The sequence below is a fragment of the Leuciscus leuciscus genome (assembly GCF_965113295.1).
Source record: "Leuciscus leuciscus genome assembly, chromosome: 24".
NCBI classification, from domain to species: domain Eukaryota; kingdom Metazoa; phylum Chordata; class Actinopteri; order Cypriniformes; family Leuciscidae; genus Leuciscus; species Leuciscus leuciscus.
This window is the reverse complement of record NC_138723.1, coordinates 25,475,945-25,496,442: the sequence shown is the minus strand read 5'-3', so window position 1 is coordinate 25,496,442 and position 20,498 is coordinate 25,475,945. Positions and strand designations below refer to the sequence as shown.

The window sequence follows — 20,498 nt, the reverse complement described above, 5'->3', positions numbered from 1 at the left end:
TACGTGTTGCGCATGTGCATTTTTTCAAAAAGTGGAGAGGGCGGTTCTTTTCTAAAATTCAGGAAAATCCTCTACTATACCTTTAAGTCCAAACAGTGACTTTTTCCTGTGACGAACGCTCTGTCAAAAAAAGCTTTAAAAATTAAACAGACTGCATGACTCAATTAGCCCTATTTTTTTTTGTTTGATATTTCTGTTTGAATTCCCTGTATACATTTTGTTAGAATTTTCTGTCTTTAAAGATGTTCATGAATATATCTATAAACAATGAAAATGTTCAACAAGGAGCCCAGCACCAAAACTCTTATTGTATGTGTTAGTTCTAATTCTGTTTCTTCTAATTTGCAGTCTATGGCAGTCCACAGAATGCCGTGTAAAACAGTTCACACACTGCTTGAAGTTATTTGAAAGATTCATGGTAAAAATGTTGGGCTCTCCCCAGCATGTCTCTGGAAACCTGTTCAGTGTATTAACAGCACCATCTAAAAGAGCCTTTGCACTCCTCCAGCACTAATGAGCTTCATGTACAAGCCCACCAGGGTTTGTCTGGATTGCATAGCTAAGTTTCCCCCTCCTGTTAGATGCCATAAAAGTTATTTCTCAATCAATGGCCAATTTTTAGTAGCCCTGCATGCTGGTAAAATAACTTTTATTTGCTAACAACATAATAGTTAGCAAATGGTAATATTATAGTAGATGTTTTGCCAGGGCCAGCTCCACTAGTGAAGGGCATGGGAAAGGGCAGATTACAAATCTTGTACTTCTGGTTGTACAAACCTTTAAATGCCATTGTCACATTGCTCTGGGTGAATTTGGTTACATTACCACTGACTGCCACAGTAGCCTCTACAATTGTTATTTGTAGCAGTATTAGATTATTTTAATACAGTCAAGCAATTTTCAAAATTTCGATGTTTATATATAGAGAGAGTCATAAAAAAAATAGTACACAAGGTTCAAGCAGAAAACAAGTAGATTTTTATTATGTATTTTGTTGGCCATATTGTGGTAGTCCACTTTTTGTGACTTTGTTTGCAACATCTATGCTGTTTGATAACACTTTTAAAAACAATACATTGTAAACCTGCAGCAGATACAATTGTGTGTCAGAAAATAAATAACTAGGAGATAAACAACTATTTCAAAAAATTATTATTAGGCTACCTGTGTCTCCTTTTCCCCCGATGATATGGTTTCCTCTGAATCCCCAAAAAAGCAAAAAGGTTCAGCATTCAGACCTTTCAACATCTTTACTGTGACAACATTACGTGGATATTAAGAAAAGAAAATTCAGCAATGCACAATTAAATCCAAGGAACAACAATTTGTTTTTCATTTTCATGCCTTTGACATTATAGATTATCACTGATCATTTACCTCAGGGAACAGACTTAAGTATTCTGATGATGGTTTGAATATTTTCAAAGACAGAATGTGTTTAATTGATATTCTAAACCATCTATAAAATAGTGCATAGATGAGGGAGTTCATACAAGAATTCATATACATAATCCAACACATAATGTTCATTACAGCTGATTCATTTGAATCATTTCCTGGAAAAAGAGAGGCTATGTAATACGGTATCCAACATATAAGATAAATTGCTATAACAATCCCCAATGTTTTTGCTGCCTTTTTTTCTGACCTGCTGACATTTGTGACAGAGTTTATGAGCCGAGCTTGATATTTTGCTACACAGAAGATCTGCCCATATAAAGATATTATTACTGAACAAGGGCCCACTAATGAAACAATGAGGTCTGTGAGAACATACTCAAACTTGACAGTAACAATACAGTCCCCATAACATGTAATTGGGTTCTCCGTATAGAAAATAGCATTGTATAACATGATAACCGAATATATGCTTGAACATAGCCAGTTTAAAATGATACAAAAAACTGCTTTGTTGGTGGTGACCCTTGTTGAATATTGCAGAGGATCTTTCACAGCAATGTAACGATCTATAGATATAAAAACTAAATTACCAAGAGATGCCGAAACAACAGTATAAAGAATAAATGGAAACAAAGAACAAAATGTCTCTCCAAAGTACCAACATGTCTCAATATATCTGATGCCCATCAGTGGTATAACAATCAGTCCCACAATCAGGTCGGCCACAGAAAGAGAGAGAATGAGCAGGTTGGTTGGAGTGTGAAGCTGCTTGAAGTGAGAGATGGAGATGATCACCAGCAGGTTCAGAAACACAGTGAAAAAAGATGCTAAAGATATGAAAACGTACAAAACAAAGTATTCCACTTGAGGTTTGATTTCTTTGATGCATGACAAATTGTTGTTTAAAAAGCAGTAGTCCATTTCTTGATTGTCTGCATCTGTCATTACCCTGTTAAGCATTTAAAAAATGTATTAGGAATACCACAAGTTTTAAAAATAAGACCACTTCATAGCAACATGTTGTAGCTGTGGGAGGATTTTCAAGCTTGTTGATTTGGTGTCAGTTTTGTGGATTAATTTATAGTAAATGAAACCTGGCCACATCATTACACAGGAGGGTTGATGCTTTGGTTTTAAACACACCCATTAGTTAAATATTCATAAGCATGGGGATGATAATTCCCATCAGTTTGGTTTGGTTACTATCCAGGTTGCTTGAGCAATTCATAAGCTATAAGAATTGCAGACTGTTAGTTACCTCTAACTGTTAGTTATAGGTAAATCTCCTTTCCCTATCCCTGATTTTTAAAATCATTTTCATGTTGCTGTATTCAAAATAGAAATTTGGCACACTGATAGAGGACAATCTGAACAGTCACCATAGCAAATTTGGAGTCTCTAACTCAATCCCTCTAGAGCCACCAACTGTCCAAAGTTTCACTCATGTTTATGCTAATAACTTTTGAACCGTAAAGACTAGAAACAAAAGTTAGCTAGTTTCTTCTGATCATGTGGATCAATCCGATTCGATTGCACCATATGACGTCATTTTCTGTCATGGAAATCTTTCTGCCATTTTGAATTCTCAGAAAAAAATACTTTTACGAACTCGTCCTAGACGGTTGCTCCGATTTTCACGAAAATTTAACCAGATCATCTTCAGATCATGCCGAAAAAAGTTTTGGAATTCAAGTTGGTTCGTCAAACCGTTCTCAAATACCGCGCAAACAAATTTTACGTAGTGCTTGCAAAAACAGGCTTAAGGCTGTATCTCCGCAACGCTTTATCGCATTCAGACCAAACTTGGTACAAGTCATCACAAGCATGACTTGAGGCAACATGCTGCGTTTTGGCGCAGCGCCACCTACTGGTCTGGAGATACGAAAAATGGCTATTTTTTCTTAGAACTTCTGATTGATTTGTCCAAAAATGTTCCCATATCGACCATTTTAGGCGTCGGCCATTTTGAATTTTGTACCAAAATGCTGTATTTTATGAATGCATGAACATATCGTTACGAAATGATATGGGTCATCAGTACGATGCCCTGAAAGAGCCTGAGAAGTTTCGAACCAGCGCCACCTAGTGGCAACAAATATTTTTCAAATGCTTATAACTATGGGTGTGGTTGACTTATTTTCTCGGGAGTCATCTCCTTAGGTTCCTGAATCCTTTCCGAGTCCAGCGATACCAAACATGCTAGGTTTGGTCTTACTGTTTGTGTAGCATTGTGATTTAGCGCTTAAAAAAACGTTTGCCAATATCTTTGAAACCGTTAGACCAATTGAGATGAAATCACTGTCAGAAGTTTGGAAACATAGGTTGTTTGATTTTACACTAATGCCCAAATGTCACAATTGTGATAGTAAGTGGCAAAAAAATTCAATCAAAGTCACCCATGGGTAATTTTTTTTATGCTCTCATACATATAAATGTCTATAACTCTAAAACAAAATGAGATTTTCACCAAATTTGACACACTGTGTTTATTCTCATCTGAACATTTTGAGTTCATTTTCACTTGTACTTCTGAACCAGCTGTTTTTTCATGTATGTTCAATTTCTGCTGTTTTTGCTCTTCCTGCTCTGCACCGCTGTTGCAGCTGCTTCAGGGACTTGGCCCTGTATTGCTGCTTGCAGCTATATTATTTTAGTTGTTGTTGTTATTCTTTGTTTTACATACTCTGAACTATACAACAAATGCCTTGTGTTTGTCTTGTACTTTTTGCACTGTATGCTTTGCCTTGTTAGTGAAACATGTTCATAGATAATGTGATCAATTACACCTCTGATTACTTTGCTAGAACACCTTCTCTAGCATGATTTGTCAGCATAATATTTGCTGCATCACAACCTAGATGACCCAGTCATGGACAGAGAGAGGATCCTAAATTATATTCATTCTTTTAGATAGTTAATCCAAAATAAATGCATAAATAATTATGTCATAATTTGCTCACCCTCATGTGCTTCCAAACCAATATGCATTTATTTCTTTTTCAAAAAAAAGAAAATATTTTGGAAAATGTATTATTGTGTGTTTTTGTCAGTGCAATGACAGAAGTTGTGTCCAATGTTGTTTGGAGCCCACTAACTTTCAAAATATGTGTGGTAGATGAGTTGGTCTGTCGGATCCAGACACTATATAAATGAAAGGACACTAAGGAGAGCAGAACAAAACAGCAGGAGACTCACTCATGGCCTGTGAGACAGATGATCATGAGACCCAATACTGCTTTCCTGCCATCAAATCATCATGTGTCAAGGAAAAACGCTCCAATCATGAATACAAATTCATGTATGTGTTTTTTTCACTGCTGTCAGCATGGACTGTGTTTCTGAACCTGCTGGTGATCATCTCCATCTCTCACTTCAAGAAGCTTCACACTCCAACAAACCTGCTCATTCTCTCTCTTTCTGTGGCCGACCTGTTTATTGGACTAATTGTGATGCCTCTGGATGCCATAAATCTGATTGAGACGTGTTGGTACTTTGGAGACACTTACTGTGGACTCTTCGTAATTACTCTCGGACTGCTTCTTTCTACATCTCTGAGTAATTTAGTATTAATTGCTGTTGATCGTTATGTGGCTGTGTGTCACCCTTTACAATACCCACAGAAAATAACCACAACTAAAACTTTAATAAGCATCTGTCTGAGCTGGTTTTGCTGTTCATTTTATAAAATAGCCTTTGTAATTAGTAATGGATATTTGAATACCTTACACAGACCAGATGGTTGTTACGGTCAGTGTATTGTTATGATTACTCCTGCTTGGAGATTCACTGATTTAATATTTTCCTTCCTATTTCCTTGTATCCTGATTATAACTTTATATCTGAGGATATTTTATGTCACACAACAGCAAGTGAAAGTTATAAACTCTCGGAAGGGCGGTAAATGTGTAATGGAAGTTTCAGTTAGGAGAAAATCTGAGAGTAAAGCTGCAATGACATTAGGAATCATTGTGACAGTTTATCTATTTTGTGGCATTCCATTCTATATCTGTTCTTTAACAGAAACCACTGCAATCTCTTCCACTACAATGACATTATTAACATGGACCTTGTATGTTAACTCGGGTCTGAATCCTCTTATATATGCTTTGTTTTATCGCTGGTTTAAAAGGTCTGTTAAGCACATTCTCTCACACTTAGAATACTTCAGCCAGGATCTTCTCTGGTGGACATTTTTACGGATTGTCATTCATAATTGGTAATTTTTTTACTTTGATCTCTGAGATCAGTCACTTTGCACAATTGCAGAAATTGCAACGTTATAATGTGTTCCTGAGTTGTGATGCATACAGATAGATGGAGTAAGATACTTACGCTAACCCTAATGAATTGCCTATAGAAGTAGCATTTTAATGCATCATTAGTGCAGTTCAAAAAGGTAAGCTACTCAATTATGCTGCCTCAAGACACCAAATTTTATCAAGATTCTTAGGCAGCATTGTATGCATCCTTCAAGAAGAAGAAAAAAAGACATTTCCAGATTGTGAAAGAAATCATGATCATAAATATGTGTACTGTGCTAGACTAACTGAGACTTGTTACAGCACTTTTATTCTGTTGCCCTCTTGTTGGGCTGATTGCTTCTATTGTTCTTATTTGAAAGCCGCTTTGGATAAAAGCATCTGCTAAATGATTAAATGTTAATGTAAATGTAAATAAACATTTCATTGAAAACTAAAAAGTATCAATACTAAATCGATCAGTGTAATAAAAAACACTATTTTCTGCAATATTATTGTGTGTTGTTTATCGTTATGCTTTGAGCGTAGCACATGCTGGCATCATGCTCTGTTGATTTTTTTGCATCATCACTCCAGTCTTCAGTGTCACATAATCCTACAGAAATCATTTTAATATGCCGATTTGCTGCTCAGGAAACATTTATTATTATCAACGTTGACAGCAGTTGTGTACAATTTATTTTCAGGATTCTTTGATGAACAGAAAGTTCAAAAGAACAGCATTTATCTGAAATCTGAAATAATAATAATAAATGTTTCTTGAGCATCAAATCATCATATAAGAATGATTTCTGAAGGATCATGTGACACTGAAGACTTTGCTGTATTTTGGATCAAATAAATGAAGCCTTGGTGAGCAGAAGAGACTTATTTTAAAACATTCAAAAATCTTACCATTCTAATAATTAATCATTTTGGCCACCACTGTATAGGTGTTTACATTTTCATATATATATTTTCAATTTCACACATCAGCAGAAACAATTGTGACACATCACTAAAAGAGTGGTGCAGGTATGACATCACTTTGTAGGCCAAAACGCGGAAGCGAGTTAGCATTTTTACACTTTCAGTTCCATTGTCCCGAAGTCAATGGATTTTTTGAATAGGGTTTTAGTCAAATGGCTGAAATAAGGTCTGTGGGGAACACAAGCTCAAGACACTTTCACGTTTAATTCTACAACATAAAATACATCAATATTACCCCACTCGTATTTTTTGAAGCTGTTACATGTCTGGAAAAAGGTGGTTGCTAACAAGTGGCTAAATGGGACTACAGAGGCTGTCGAGGAGATTAAACATCATCACGCAAACAGGTAAACTCAGTCCGCTTTTACAGGATCGTTATAGTTATTTGCTCTTACAAACTATTTGAACTCAAACGTTCTGGGAAAAAGTTTTTAGATAAACCTGAAAGAGTTGTTGGAAGCTTATTAGTGATGGTGAATTTGTGGGACCGTGGTGTAGTTCGTTTATAGCCTACCTTTAACTTTTTTCTTCTGGCGACTGCATTTGGCTTCAAAATTCAAGTTTTTGATGAATTTGATGAACCCCCCCCCACCATCATTCCTTAGATTATTGAAAGTGAATGCAATCACAAAAGTGATAATGCACACATACATATGCTAGCTAAATGTATGTGTTAATCTCTCTCTCTCTCTCTCTCTCTCTCTCTATATATATATATATATATATATATATATTAGGGCTGTCAAAATAACGCGTTAATTTCGATTAATTAATCTGAGAAAAAATAACGCGTTAAAAAAAATAACGCAGATTAATCCATTCCGTATTGACCTTTGAACCTGGAGCCGTTCTAGCCACCATTCGACTGTAAAATGAAGGAGGGAGACGAGAACGCGCTGGCGCTGCCTGGATCATTGATTGGAACATTTACTTATAAAAAACGGCCTGATGGAAGTGTTGATAAAAATAAAGTCGTCTGCAATGTCTGCAGCAAGGAATTTGCATATCACCGGAGTTCGTCCACTCTAAAGTACCACATCAATGCAAAGCATCCAGGAGTTAACGTTAATCCGGATGTACAACCTAGCACGTTCCGTGATACCAACTCTAGCAGTCAGCGTCATCTTCAAACCACACTGCAGCAAACACTGAAACGCAAACTTAGCAAATCTGTATGTGACCGACTGACCAATTCCCTTTGGAAAATGGATCACAATGTCCTGCAGACCAGTTTCGGTGATTGAAGACAGAGGGTTAGCAGAGGTTTTGCAAATAGCCTCTTCAGACATAACATATAAACCGCCATTGCGAAACACCATTATGTTAAAAATCCAGCAGCTGTAAAAAAAAAAAAAAAAAGGAGATGTATTGGCGGGAGCGGAATACATCGCGCTGACAGGGGATCACTGGACGTCAGTTAGCAATCACAATTACCGCGGTGTTACGGCACACATTATTACTGTGAGTGGAAACTCCAGTCATTTGCGTTAGCAATGCTAAAAACGAACACCAGGCATTACGCCGATGCCTGCGCCCAACAGTTTTTGTCTGTGGCGGAGGCATGGGGAGTTCAACAAAAGATCACCACAGTCGGCACAGACAGCGCCCGAAACATGATTGCTGCGGCGAGAAAGCTTCCATATGAGCACATGCCGTGTGTTGCTCATATGATGCAGAGAAGCATCACTGTTTGTCTCGCAGAGTTTTGTGGCACATTGGCAAAGTGTCGAAAGATAGTGGGACATTTTAAACATAGCCCTGCCAATACACAGGAGCTCCACCAGCAGCAAAATCAACTTGGGCAACTGACAGAAAGTCTGATTCAGTACGTTCCCACAAGATGGAACTCGTCACTCGCCATGATCTCTCGTCTCCTAAAGAACAAGGAGGCTATTAAGGCTACACTGAGCAGACAGAAGCACAAGCTGACTATGTTGACTACATCTGAGTGGGACAAACTTCAGAGGCTGGACACCATCCTTGAACCATGCAGGTAAAAGCTTACACGCACACACGCACACACACACACTTTTTTTTATTATTATTATTTTTTAAGAAATTTACTTTATTTTTCAAATTGTTAAAGTAGGCTAGGCTACTACTATGACACTGATATAATAAATGTACTGTGTGCATCTCTTATTATCCACTTCAGATATGTGACTGAGCTCCTTGGAGGTGAGACTTATGTTTCTTGCTCTGTGGTGTTGCCTGCTCTCTGCCACCTGTACCGCACAATGGAAGTTACAGAGGAGGACCCAGTCTACATAGGAAAATTCAAGACTGCCTTTAAAAAGGACCTGTCTGAAGTCTGAACGGCAGGCAAACCTCAACAATGGATGGCTCAACATAGCTTCAACACTGGACCCACGCTTCAAGGACTTGAAGTTTCTTCAAAGAGGAGACAGAGAAGAGGTGTGGACCAGCCTTGAGGTACTGCTGCAAAATAAACCCAGTACAGTTACCCCAGAGCCTGCAGAAGAGCCACCAAAAAAAGGGAACCCTCCTACTCTTTGGTTCAGACACAGACTCAGATGATGATGACACGGTGGAACCAAGCAGGGCTCTGAACCGCTACAAAGCAGAGCCCAGCATCAGCATGGAGGAATGCCCACTGCAGTGGTGGACAACTCATGCAGGAGCCCATCAACAGCTGTCTGTCCTGGCTCGCAAATATCTGGCTGCCCCTGCCAGTTCTGTCCCTTGTGAGATACTTTTTTTTCACTTGCAGGTAACATAGTCCAAAAAAAGAGGGCAGCCTTGAGCTCTGAGAATGTAGAGAAGCTACTTTGTCTGAGTGACTGGCTGAAGGAGAAGTATAAGTGAGACAGATGTGTCTGAAAATGAGAAATTGTTGCTTTGTTGATTTTTTTTTGTGTGTGTGTGTGTGTGTGTGTGTGTGTGTGTGTGTGTGTGTGTGTGTGTGTGTGTGTGTGTGTGTGTGTGTGTGTGTGTGTGTGTGTGTGTGTGTGTGTGTGTGTGTGTGTGTGTGTGTGTGTGTGTGTGTGTGTGTGAAATGTTGTAAAAGGGGCTGATTTTTTATTTAAGGTTTATGTTCAATTACACAAAAAGCCCTGCAATTGATATTGCACTGTTAAACTTTTGGTCTCTGTTGCCCGAGTTTATTTATGGCACATACAAGAGAAATAGTGTTCACATTGAGGGGAGTGTTCATTTATTTATTGTTTCCCCTAGGTTATAAATGTGGCCTGAGATGCCTTGTTTGTACAGTGAAAAAAAAAAATTCTTCCTGAAGCACATTTGAATTTATTGCCTTAGCATATTAGGTCATATTGTTGATTGTTATGGCCATTATTTGAACAGTGAAAATCATAATAAAAGAGTTTTTGAACTTTAATGTCACTAATGCTGATTATTCATTGATTCATTTGAATTTAAATATTCAATACTTTACAGCAAAAATTATGTATGCGATCAATTTAGATTAATTAATCACAGAGTATGTAATTAATTAGATAAAAAATTTTAATCGATTGACAGCCCTAACATATTTATATATATATATATACTGTATAAATTCCTATGCCACTGTTTAAACCTGCACAGAAACCATTCAAGCCACTGCTACCAAAGACTGTATCGCTAATAGCGCATAATAAACTGCACTTTTGACGAAGTTTCTGGCTGTTTCTATTCAGCTATTTAGAATAAAAGGATGCATGCTGTACGTGTGACTACGAGAGACTAAGAGACGATTCTGAGAGAGTTGGGGGGTCGTTTCCATTCAGAAATGATCACCCTATTCTTTTTGACTTTACCATTCAGAGCTTTGGAGCCCTGGGGCTCAAAAATAATTGTCATTTGAAATTAATTTATTAAATCTCTTGATAATGATTCAACTATAAAGGCATCATTTAGGTAGTTATGCACCCAGGGATCATGTGTGTGTGTGTGTGTGTGTGTGTGTGTGTGTGTGTGTGTGTGTGTGTGTGTGTGTGTGTGTGTGTGTGTGTGTGTGTGTGCGTGCGTGCGTGCGTGTGCGTCATAAAATACTACAGTCATAGATTATTTAATGAATAATGTCTATGTAGATTTTTATTCTACTCTTTAATCCTATAAATATAAATCTTTTAGAAAATGTTTAGACATATTTAAAAACATTTGAACTTGAATTAAACTTTTTTTTTTTACCTCTGCTTACAAACCATCATGGAACTTCTTAAGTGATTTGGAACACTACAGCTCTACACACTACACAAATAGTGCTACTAATGCGGAGACCAAAGAAGTCTTGATTTATAAATCAAGCATCATGTTAGTTCAGGGAGGTCACGTCAGTTATGCTTGCATCAGTTCACCCATGATTTGACAAGTACCTTGTTACAATGATCCTTTAAATTCACTCTATTCAGATGATAATGCTAGCTGCATTTAGACTCCCACCTCCATTTACATTTACATTTATTCATTTAGCTGACGCTCTTATCCAAAGCGACTTACAATTGCTATATATGTCAGAGGTCGCACGCCTCTGGAGCAACTAGGGGTTAAGTGTCTTGCTCAGGGACACATTGGTGTCTCACAGTGGATTCGAACCCGGGTCTCTCACACCAAAGGCATGTGTCTTATCCATTGCACCACTACCACCGCAATGCACCACTACCACCGCTATGCACCACTACCACCTCCATCTTCAGCTACAACTTAGCTGATGGATGTCAGTGATTCTAGGCTAGTGATGTAATCTTGTTTACCTCTTCTGTGTATTGGCATTTGTATTAAGCCATTTTTTCTGTCTTACAATTGTGTGCAACTATCAAATATGTGAACTACTGTAGCTGTTTTATTTTAACAGATGGGTAAAATATTGCTGATCTCCTCGCCTTGTCCAGGCATGGCTTCATGCATGCTTCATTCAGTTTGACCCAGAACAAAACTGTACAAACAAAAACAAACATAACTGTTGCCATGTATAAATAAACTATTGATGAAAGTTGGCCTGATTGAATTAATTTCAAACAGAATTTGAGCTAATAGCAAGATATTTTAATAAGCATAAAAATCCACAGCACACACAATTATTACACATAACTATTCAACACTGTATTTCTGCATTTAACTACTGTATGAAATAAGTTTATATAAGTACTATCAACATTTCTAGTACATCGTCCACATCTTGGGTTTACGTTTTCAATTTTCACAAATTTTACAAATAGGATTGCCTTATCTGTAAAGGATACATGTCATGCTGCCTTGGAACACAAAAAAAAATACTAGGCAGTGTCTGACAACGTCAGTCATCATTCACTTTCATTTCAATTTTTTTTTTTTTTTCATACAATGAAACTGAAATGTGACCGAGGCAATCATTCTGCCTGACATCTCCCTCAGTGTTAAAAAACAGATTTGGAACAACCTGAGGTTGAGTAAATGATTATCATTTTTTAATGTTTGGTTGAACTCTCTAAATTGTTATGTGTCATTCTCGCACCTGAACACCTAAATACATATGACATATTCTGTAATAGCGGTATTTGTGTATTTGTTCACCCCCCTCCTCCCTTCAATCATGAATGACAATCTGTAAAAATGTCCATCAGAGAGGATGCTGGCTGAAATATTCGAAGAGTTAAGATGTGTTTAACTGATATTTTAAACCAGCGGTAAAATAAAGCATAGACAATAGGATTCAGACCTGAGTTTATATGAAAGGTCCATAATAGTAATGTCATTGTAGTGGATGAAATTGTTGTGGTTTTTGTTAGAGAACAGATATAGAATGGAATCCAGCAAAGCAAATAAGCCGTCACAATGATTCCTAATGTCAGAGCAGCTTTACTCTCAGATTTCCTCCTAACTGAAACTTCCATTACACATTTTACACCATTCATTTGAGAGTTAATAACCTTCACTTGCTGATGTGCAACATAAAATATCCTCAAATATGCAGTGATTATGACAGTACATGGAAATAAGAAGGAAAATATCAAATCAGTGAATCTCCAAGCAGGAGTAATCAAAACAATACACTGGCCGTAACACATTGTTTTGTCTGAGATGTTAAAATATCCATTACTAATTACAAACAAAATAATGTAAAATGAACAGCAAAACCAGCAGAGACAGATGCTTATTAAGGTTTTAGTTATGGTTATTTTCTGTGGGTACTGTAAAGAGTAACACACAGCCACATAACGATCAACAGCAATTAAAACTAAATTACTAAGAGATATAGAAAGGAGCAACCTAACAATAATTACAAACAGTCCACAGTTAGTGTCTCCAAAGTACCAACATGTCTCAATTTGCTTCATGCCCTCTACGGGTATCACAATAAGTCCAATAAGCAGGTCGGCCACAGCCAGAGAGAGAATAAGCAGGTTGGTTGGAGTGTGAAGCTTCTTGAAGTGAGAGATGGAGATGATCACCAGCAGGTTCAGAAACACAGTCCATGCTGACAGCAATAATACAAAAATGTAAATGATATTATGTTCAAAACTGGAGCGTTTTCCCTTGACACATGATGAGTTGATGGCAGGAAAGCAGTATTGAGTCTCATGATCCTCTGTCTCATAGGCCATGAGTGAGTCTCCTACTGTTAGGAGTTTGTTCTGCTCTCCTTTCTGTCCTTTCATTTATACAGTGTCTAGCTCAGGCTGGCCCACCCATTTTCACCCACTCTGATACTGCATAATGAAATAATTATTTTATTCTCCCAACTTTTGATAAGATAAATACACACAACTGTAATAAGAAACTAAGGTTTACTCTTTTTTGAAGCATAATTCAAATCAGAATAACCCTTATTCTTGTGCGCATCAAATAATTATTTCATAATTATTAATCAATAGAGATGCACTGGTCAACCGGCCATCAATTGGAACCGGATAGTTTTTGCTCTAAACACATGATCGGCAAACGACTCGGTTATTATTGAACCTTGGTTCCCTGAGAAGAGCGAACGAGTATTGCGTAAGTAGCTTACGCTATGGGAAAACTCCTTTTTTGAGATAACTTTCCTTTTCGAAATTGCTGCCGCTTAGCTAAACAAAAGTGGTGATGGACCTCAGCCGCTGGCTGGGGCTGTGTGACCGGCGGCGCTGACTTTACCTGCTGAGGAGTTGGCACCTTTTTGTGGCGGCTTGAAGCAGAGCTGGAACGCTTAGGGAGGAAGTGACGCATAGCTTGTGACGCCTTCTGAGCCTCAGTGTAGCGTTCCACGAAACCTTTGACTGCTGGGCTGAACAGACCGGTGGTGGAGATAGGGGAGTCGAGAAAAGCTGCCATGTCTGCGTCCTTCATCTCTGTTAAGTTTAACCAGAGGTGATGTTCAAGCACCGTCAAGTTCGCCATTCTCCTTCCAATCGCCTGAGCGGTTGATTTTGTGGCCCGCAGAGCCAGGTCTGTGGCGCTGCGCAGGTCCCTGAAAGCTTCCGGTTCATGTCCAGACTCGTCCATCGAGCGGAGAGTTTGGCCTGAAAAACTTGGAGGACAGCCATGGTGTGAAGTGCCGAAGCAGCTTGGCCAGCGGAGGCGTATTCTCGGCCAGCCAGGGCTGAAGTGGTGGGCAAGGCTTAGACGGATGCGTCGCTTTGGCTTTCCATCCCATAGCAGTGGGCGAGCATAGGTGTGCGACCACCGCTTCTTTGAGGGGAGGAATCGCCTTGTATCCTTTTTCCGCAGCGCCGTCCACAGTTGAGAGCGTTGAGGAGATGGAAGGCTTTTGGCGAGCCGAATGTGGTGCTTTCCACGACTTCGTTAGCTCGCCGTGCACTTCTGGAAAGAAGGGGGCAGGCCTCTGCTGAGGGGCCTGTTGGCACCCCTGCAGAAACCATTCATCTAACCTGCTACGCGTCGGCTCCTTGGGCGAAGACCACTCGAGCCCGAGGTCGCGCAACTAGGGCGATAAAACAATAACGATATGTATCGTGATAGACACGTAATCAATATCAATAAAAAATGCGTTCGATAAAACGTTCGATAAATTTTTTTTTTCTTCGTCGGGAAAAAAACAGAGGTTGCGAAGCAAGTTTGGTTGCATGAACAAAGGCACTCACTCTCTGGTAACCTAGCAACTTAGGGGGTGACACACTAACAGCCGGTCATTTAACAGTATCGTATGTATCATATCATTGTCTCGTGTTGGATTCTTCAGTAACAGAACCAGCGTGGAGTGATAAGTGGAAAATGAGTGCCGCAGCGATTGTTGATAAACAGGAAAAGTCAGCTCGCCAGTATGGCAGGTTTTTGGATTTTATAAGTCTGACCGTAGTCAGACCAATGTCGTCTGCAAATTATGCAAGACCGTCGTCGGTTTCTCTATGTTTATATTTAACACTTTGCACTATTTTATTACACTTTATTAAGCATTTCTTACGTATTCTTTAATTTTGCTACTTAATGTTAAGAGATAATTGTTAAGTGTTCATTGTGATTTTAGACTTATGTTTACATTTTAATTATTTGAGGGATTTCCATGGTTGTGTTGACATTTCTGCCTTTATAACTGAGGGGATTATAATCAGAGGAAGGTTAAGTTTAAAATAAAAAAATGTTTAAATGTAATATATTTGTCTCCTGGTCCTTATTTTAAATAGGTCATAAAAAAGATAAATAATTACCGATATCGACCGATATGAAACACTTATATCGTGATACTGTTTTCAGCCATATCGCCCAGCCTTATCTTCAATGGCCTTAGTTAGCAAACGGAGAAGCTCTGCATCCAGCCTGGTTCTCACGTTGCACGCGCTGGCTTGCGTTGAGGGTGCGGGGCCGGACACGGAGCCCCCCGACTCGTCGCATTCAGATGCAGCAATAGAAAGGCTGTCATCCCTCTCTAACCCTAATTGATGGAGTGTGTAGCTTTTCATTTCTTAAACAATCATGGCCATATACCAGGATGACAATGTCAAGATTCATCAGGCTCTAATTGTGAAAGAATGGTTTGGAGGGAGAATGAAGAGTCACTTTCACACGAATTGGCACCTCTGAGTCCAGACCTTAAAGTCACTGAAAAGTCTTTGGGAAGTTTAGTAATTGGTGATAGATACATTTGTATGTGTCATTCCTGCACCTGAGCACAGGAACACGTCGTGATGATATGCCTGCTGCAATATCTGTGTCCATTTTCAGGGATTGATCTCAGAGAAGTATCTCCAAGTTTAAAAAACAATCAAAAACAAATCTCCAAAGTACCAACACATCTCCACCTGCTTGACAGCTCTGACATGCAAGACAATAGTATTCAAACATTTGACATATGAATGTACGGTATTGGCATTGGATATAAAATATCAAAACAAGTGACATCTGCAAAAAGAATTGGTTGTATGAAGCCACATATTTTTGTCAAATGTTTTGTTTGAAAACTATTGATCTTTCTTTAAAACGAACACCTCTTCTTGATTTTGTTTAAACTCTTACATTTTGTTGCTGTGGCAAGTGTGTCCAAATGCAAATTTGGGTTACTGTATTATCATTGCCATTTATAAGCCCCAAAACCACTTTGTCTGTGTGCACCTGGCCACTGACCTATCATTCAGACAGTGACTTTGCATCTTTGTTATTTTGACCAATTCATTTTCTAACTTCAGACAGAAACTAATCATCTAAGGACATACGCTTTTGTGGCTATTTAGTATTTCACATTGGTAAATAATCCTTTGGGCCCTGTTAACACCTGTTCTGTATTCAGAGGTTTGCTGCAGTGACAATCCTCCAGTGATCTGTTCATTAAGGGTGTGTAGCAAACATAGGCAAACAAACACAATACGCAATACACTGATGTTGCATTGTGCTCAGAGGTCTGTGAGTTTGTTTGACAACAAAAATGAGACACATGAATTCAGAAAATTCTGCTTTTATGTGATGCTATAACAATGATTACATGTGTCAGTATAAAGTAGGAACATTGACGTATTGGCCAGTAAAACAAGTTTACTTAGTATATTACTGTATTACAGAATTATTAAAGATGTTTACCATTTGAAAATTCCCAGAATGTGCCACAGCCATTGACACACATGAAGTCATGGCTTCTGTAGGTGCATCAATGGACATGGTCACATTATATAGATTAACCACTGTAATTGCACACATTTATAGAGACATTGTGATGCTTATCATTAGCCATATTTCCATCCACCTATTTTATGCCAATTTTGGCAAATAGCATAAAAATAAACACTGAATGGAAATGGCAAGATGCACATAAATTCTAAAAATGTGCATAAAACTGGCATACGGTTCATATATAAGCTGCAAATGCTCTGCATACCGAAGGCATTTGTGGACTCACTAATCAATAATAACTTATTTGATGTGTACCAGAAAAGCTTAGATGATAAAATGTTGGTAAGATAACCATCCATCATGTATTTATTTGCCAAACAACGGTATTTATTTGCCAAACAACGGCGCAGAGTGTCATTGCCTCAGAATCTTGGACTGAAGCAGAGGGCAGCCAACAAAGACTCTGAGATATAACACGGCAGCACACGCAGTGTCTCGTTATCCTCCTCTCAGGGAACCGAAATTACGTTAGGTAATGGTAATGACATGTACTGTTCTTGTAATCAGATGTATGACCAAAGACAGGCCTAGTGTTAAACCATAATGTTAGATGCAAAAGGGAATTTAAATTTCATATCCCGATTCAACCAGAGGGGAGACAAACCAAGGCATCATTGTCCCACATGACATCACATACATCCTTCACAGAGAAAGGAATCCTTAAGTTCATTGTGACAAATGAATGAGGCATTAATAAAGCTGATAATAAACTTATTTAATTCAGTGCTAAAAAATATAAATACGAAATGTGTTTCATCTGTTTGCTGTGTATTTTTATTCTTATTAATGTATCATACTATTAACTTGTAAGTTAAAATTCTAAAGTCAGATTGTATTGAAACTGTGTTGACTCTCCTCTGCTTTTTGTATGTTTGTGGGGCACATGGAGTGGCAGCATAGAGAGCATTTCCAAATCAGTCACTTGCGAGGTTCCATGACAGTTAGAAGACCACTGCCTACTTATATAGGTTGTATAACGTATCTGTAAATAACAATATTTATATGTAAATGCATCTCAGATATTGTTTAAACCAGCGGTTTTCAACTCTGGCCCTCAAGGTCCACTTTCCTGCAGAGTTTTTCTCCAACCCTAATTAAACACACTTGAACAAGCTAATCAAGGTCTTCAGGATTTCTAGAAAGCTATTCACCTCATTCTTAATGTAAGAGCGGCTGCAGCCCTTTGTATATTAAAGTTGTCTTCCAAGTCTAGGTTACGCATGTAACCCTCGTTCCCTGAAGGAGGTAACGGAGACGTAGTCAGGGAACGAGTTTTAACACCTGTTTATTTTTTCCTTTGATTTGTCTGCTATTTAGTCTCATTCGTTTCTTTGCTCGATTTTCTCATGTCTGCTCATGCTAGTTAACGTTAGTATAGTCCTGTCATGTGAAGCTCTGATTTGCTTTGTTCTCTGTCAAATTTAACTGTGCCTGCAGTGCCACCCTCTCTGGGCCCAGATTGTCTACCTGGTTTCGGGCTCATACCTGGATTTGTTGATGTTTCCTGGACTGATTCCAGTAATTGATCTTCATCTTCCACTAAGATACTTCCGCTTTCGACTACATTCTCCTGTCTGCGATGAAGTGCATGACTTTTGGAAGTGCACTTTGATTACCAACCTTCTATGTCATTTTAACTCTTCAAAGTGTACACTTGCAGGTGCTGATTATAATTAATTTACTGTTAGGCCCATAAATAATAATGATAAACAATATTTTAAAAGTATATAATTATCTAACACCCGACTAATTAAAATTAACCACAAAACATAACATGCTAAATGGGGGATATCTATATCTAGCACAAAAAAACGAATTGGCAGAACGTCGTCTCGCAGTTGCTGAATGTCGCGCAACAACGTTGCTACAGCTCTGTCGCGTCTTACAATTCTATGTTGTTACAATGTTGCGTTCTTTCCGAATCATGGCAGGTAGGCTTACAGATAAAAAAAAGTTCTCGATTTCATCACTTTAAAATAACGAGGAACATATTTTTTTTCTGAAATAAAGTGTAGCAAAAAGTCTGATATTATGCTCAATGTAGTGAAAAAAATAAAGCTTCATACACACAAATAAATAGATAACAAGTGTTTAGTGCAGTTGTAGTTACTAGAAACGGTGTTTCTTTACTGTGCTCACGAGTTGAAATCTCGTTGGTGAAGGTTTGTTCGCGTTTAGTCATGTGGTAAACTGTTTCGGTAGTGAGGTGTGGCCTAAGCCAACATGCTATTTATACAGTGTGTTTTGTAGCACTCATTAGAAAGAAGCAGTCAAGCTACAGGAGGTGAAAGTAACGTCTCGGTTACACATGGTAACCCTCGTTCCCTGAGGGTTAGGGTTAGGTTAGGGTTAGGAATCTCGCTAGAGAGGCCAATCTACTTCGAGTGAAACTAAAACAAGCCAATACACATTGGCGTGCAATCATTTGCATCAGCTGTGAAGCCTCGCAGCGCGGGTATTTAACTCGCAGCTGGTGCGATTGCACTTCAGTTTTTTGCTGAGGAGCCAAGCCTGAAAAAGCTGGTCGCTCCGGCGGGTAGCAGCAGATGAGGCGACAGGACGTACGTCTCTGTTCCCTCCCTCAGGGAACGAGGGTTACCATATGTAACTGAGACGTACGAGGTCTGGTGACGGACGAATAGGAATCCCTACCAAAGCGCCACAGCTGCTGCACCCCATCCAGCGCCCTGTGTAAGCCTCCACACCTTCTTGCCTGGAAGGATGATAGGAGAGGGCTTACACCGAGAGTATCCGTCACTGTTGTTCCGTGATTACCTATACAGTGAGATATTGGATAACACTGGGAAAGCGTGCCCGAACTGAGGGAGGGGAATGCTGCGGGAGCCACATTCTTAAGGAGAGTTATGTGGGAATAGACATATGGACTAACCCGAGGGTTGTACTGCATATGAGTATTGGGTGACTTAGCCCAAGGGAAAGACACGGGCTTCCGTTTAGGAGCAGCCGTGGAGAATATACACATATGGGACCCAGCCTAGACCCGGTTCTCAAGGATTCAGCGGATAAAGGCCTGGCACCGGACGCTCCGCCAAGGGTGTTTGGAGGACTCAACAGGTTTTGACTCTGGAGCAATAAGGGTGCACAGTAGGATGCAGCAAGCCGACAGAGCCGGTATTCACAGTGCTTCTACCCGTTTAGGGTGAGAACACAGGAGGACACGGGCTCTACACGTAGGCTATAGAATCTAGCGAACGTGTTAGGTGTCGCCCAGCCCACAGCTCTACAGATATCTGTTAGCGAGGAGCCACGTGCCAGCGCCCAGGAGGATGCAACGCCTCTCGTGGAGTGTGCATGCAAACCTGAGCGGGCAGGGTACGCCTTGAGCTTGGTAAGCCGTAACAGACTGCTGGCCTCCGTAACAGACAAAGAGCTGGTCTGAGGTCCTGACGCTTTGAGTTCTGTCCACGTACATACGCAGAGCGCGAATGGGACAGAGCAAAGCCAGGGCTGGGTCTGCCTCCTCCAGGGGCAGCGCTTGCAGGTTCACTACCTGATCTCTAAAAGGAGTGGTAGGAACCTTGGGCACATAGCCAGGCCTGGGTCTCAGTACAACATGGTTGTCACCCGGCCCGAACTCCAGGCACGATTCGTCGACCGAAAATGCTTGCAGGTCCCCTACCCTCTTGATCGAGGCCAGTGCAATCAGCAGCAAAGTCTTCAAGGAGAGAAGCTTTAGGTCTGCTGACTGCAAAGGCTCAAAGGGAGCATCCTGATGTGCTCGAAGCACCAGGGAAAGGTCCCAAGAGGGTATGGAGGGAGGACGAGGAGGATTTAATCGTCTCGCCCCCCTAAGGAACCTGACGACCAGGT

General features: G+C 39.5%; 2 protein-coding genes and 1 pseudogene across 3 annotated transcripts; 1 reads left to right on the top strand and 2 right to left on the bottom strand.

The window, feature by feature from the left end:
• Nucleotides 1-1,362: 1,362 nt before the first annotated feature.
• Nucleotides 1,363-2,534, bottom strand: LOC309488870 (trace amine-associated receptor 9-like; the record flags this gene model as incomplete). Its single annotated transcript, XM_082157292.1, has 1 exon — nucleotides 1,363-2,534. Exon 1 carries the CDS (start codon nucleotides 2,359-2,361, stop codon nucleotides 1,363-1,365), a length of 999 nt encoding a protein of 332 aa, XP_082013418.1. The 5' UTR covers nucleotides 2,362-2,534.
• Nucleotides 2,535-4,571: 2,037 nt separating this feature from the next.
• Nucleotides 4,572-5,614, top strand: LOC309489260 (trace amine-associated receptor 13c-like; annotated as a pseudogene). Its single transcript has one exon. The product of its transcript is annotated as a trace amine-associated receptor 13c-like (transcript).
• A 6,493-nt stretch (nucleotides 5,615-12,107) lies between these two features.
• Nucleotides 12,108-13,445, bottom strand: LOC309489233 (trace amine-associated receptor 13c-like). The gene has a single exon (XM_082157878.1). It carries the CDS (start codon nucleotides 13,226-13,228, stop codon nucleotides 12,161-12,163), a length of 1,068 nt encoding a protein of 355 aa, XP_082014004.1. The 5' UTR covers nucleotides 13,229-13,445; the 3' UTR covers nucleotides 12,108-12,160.
• Nucleotides 13,446-20,498: the final 7,053 nt, after the last annotated feature.

Coding starts and splice junctions, on each gene's coding strand:
- LOC309489233 (XM_082157878.1), bottom strand. CDS start 13,228: ATGAAAGGACAGAAAGGAGAGCAGAACAAACTCCTAACAGTAGGAGAC.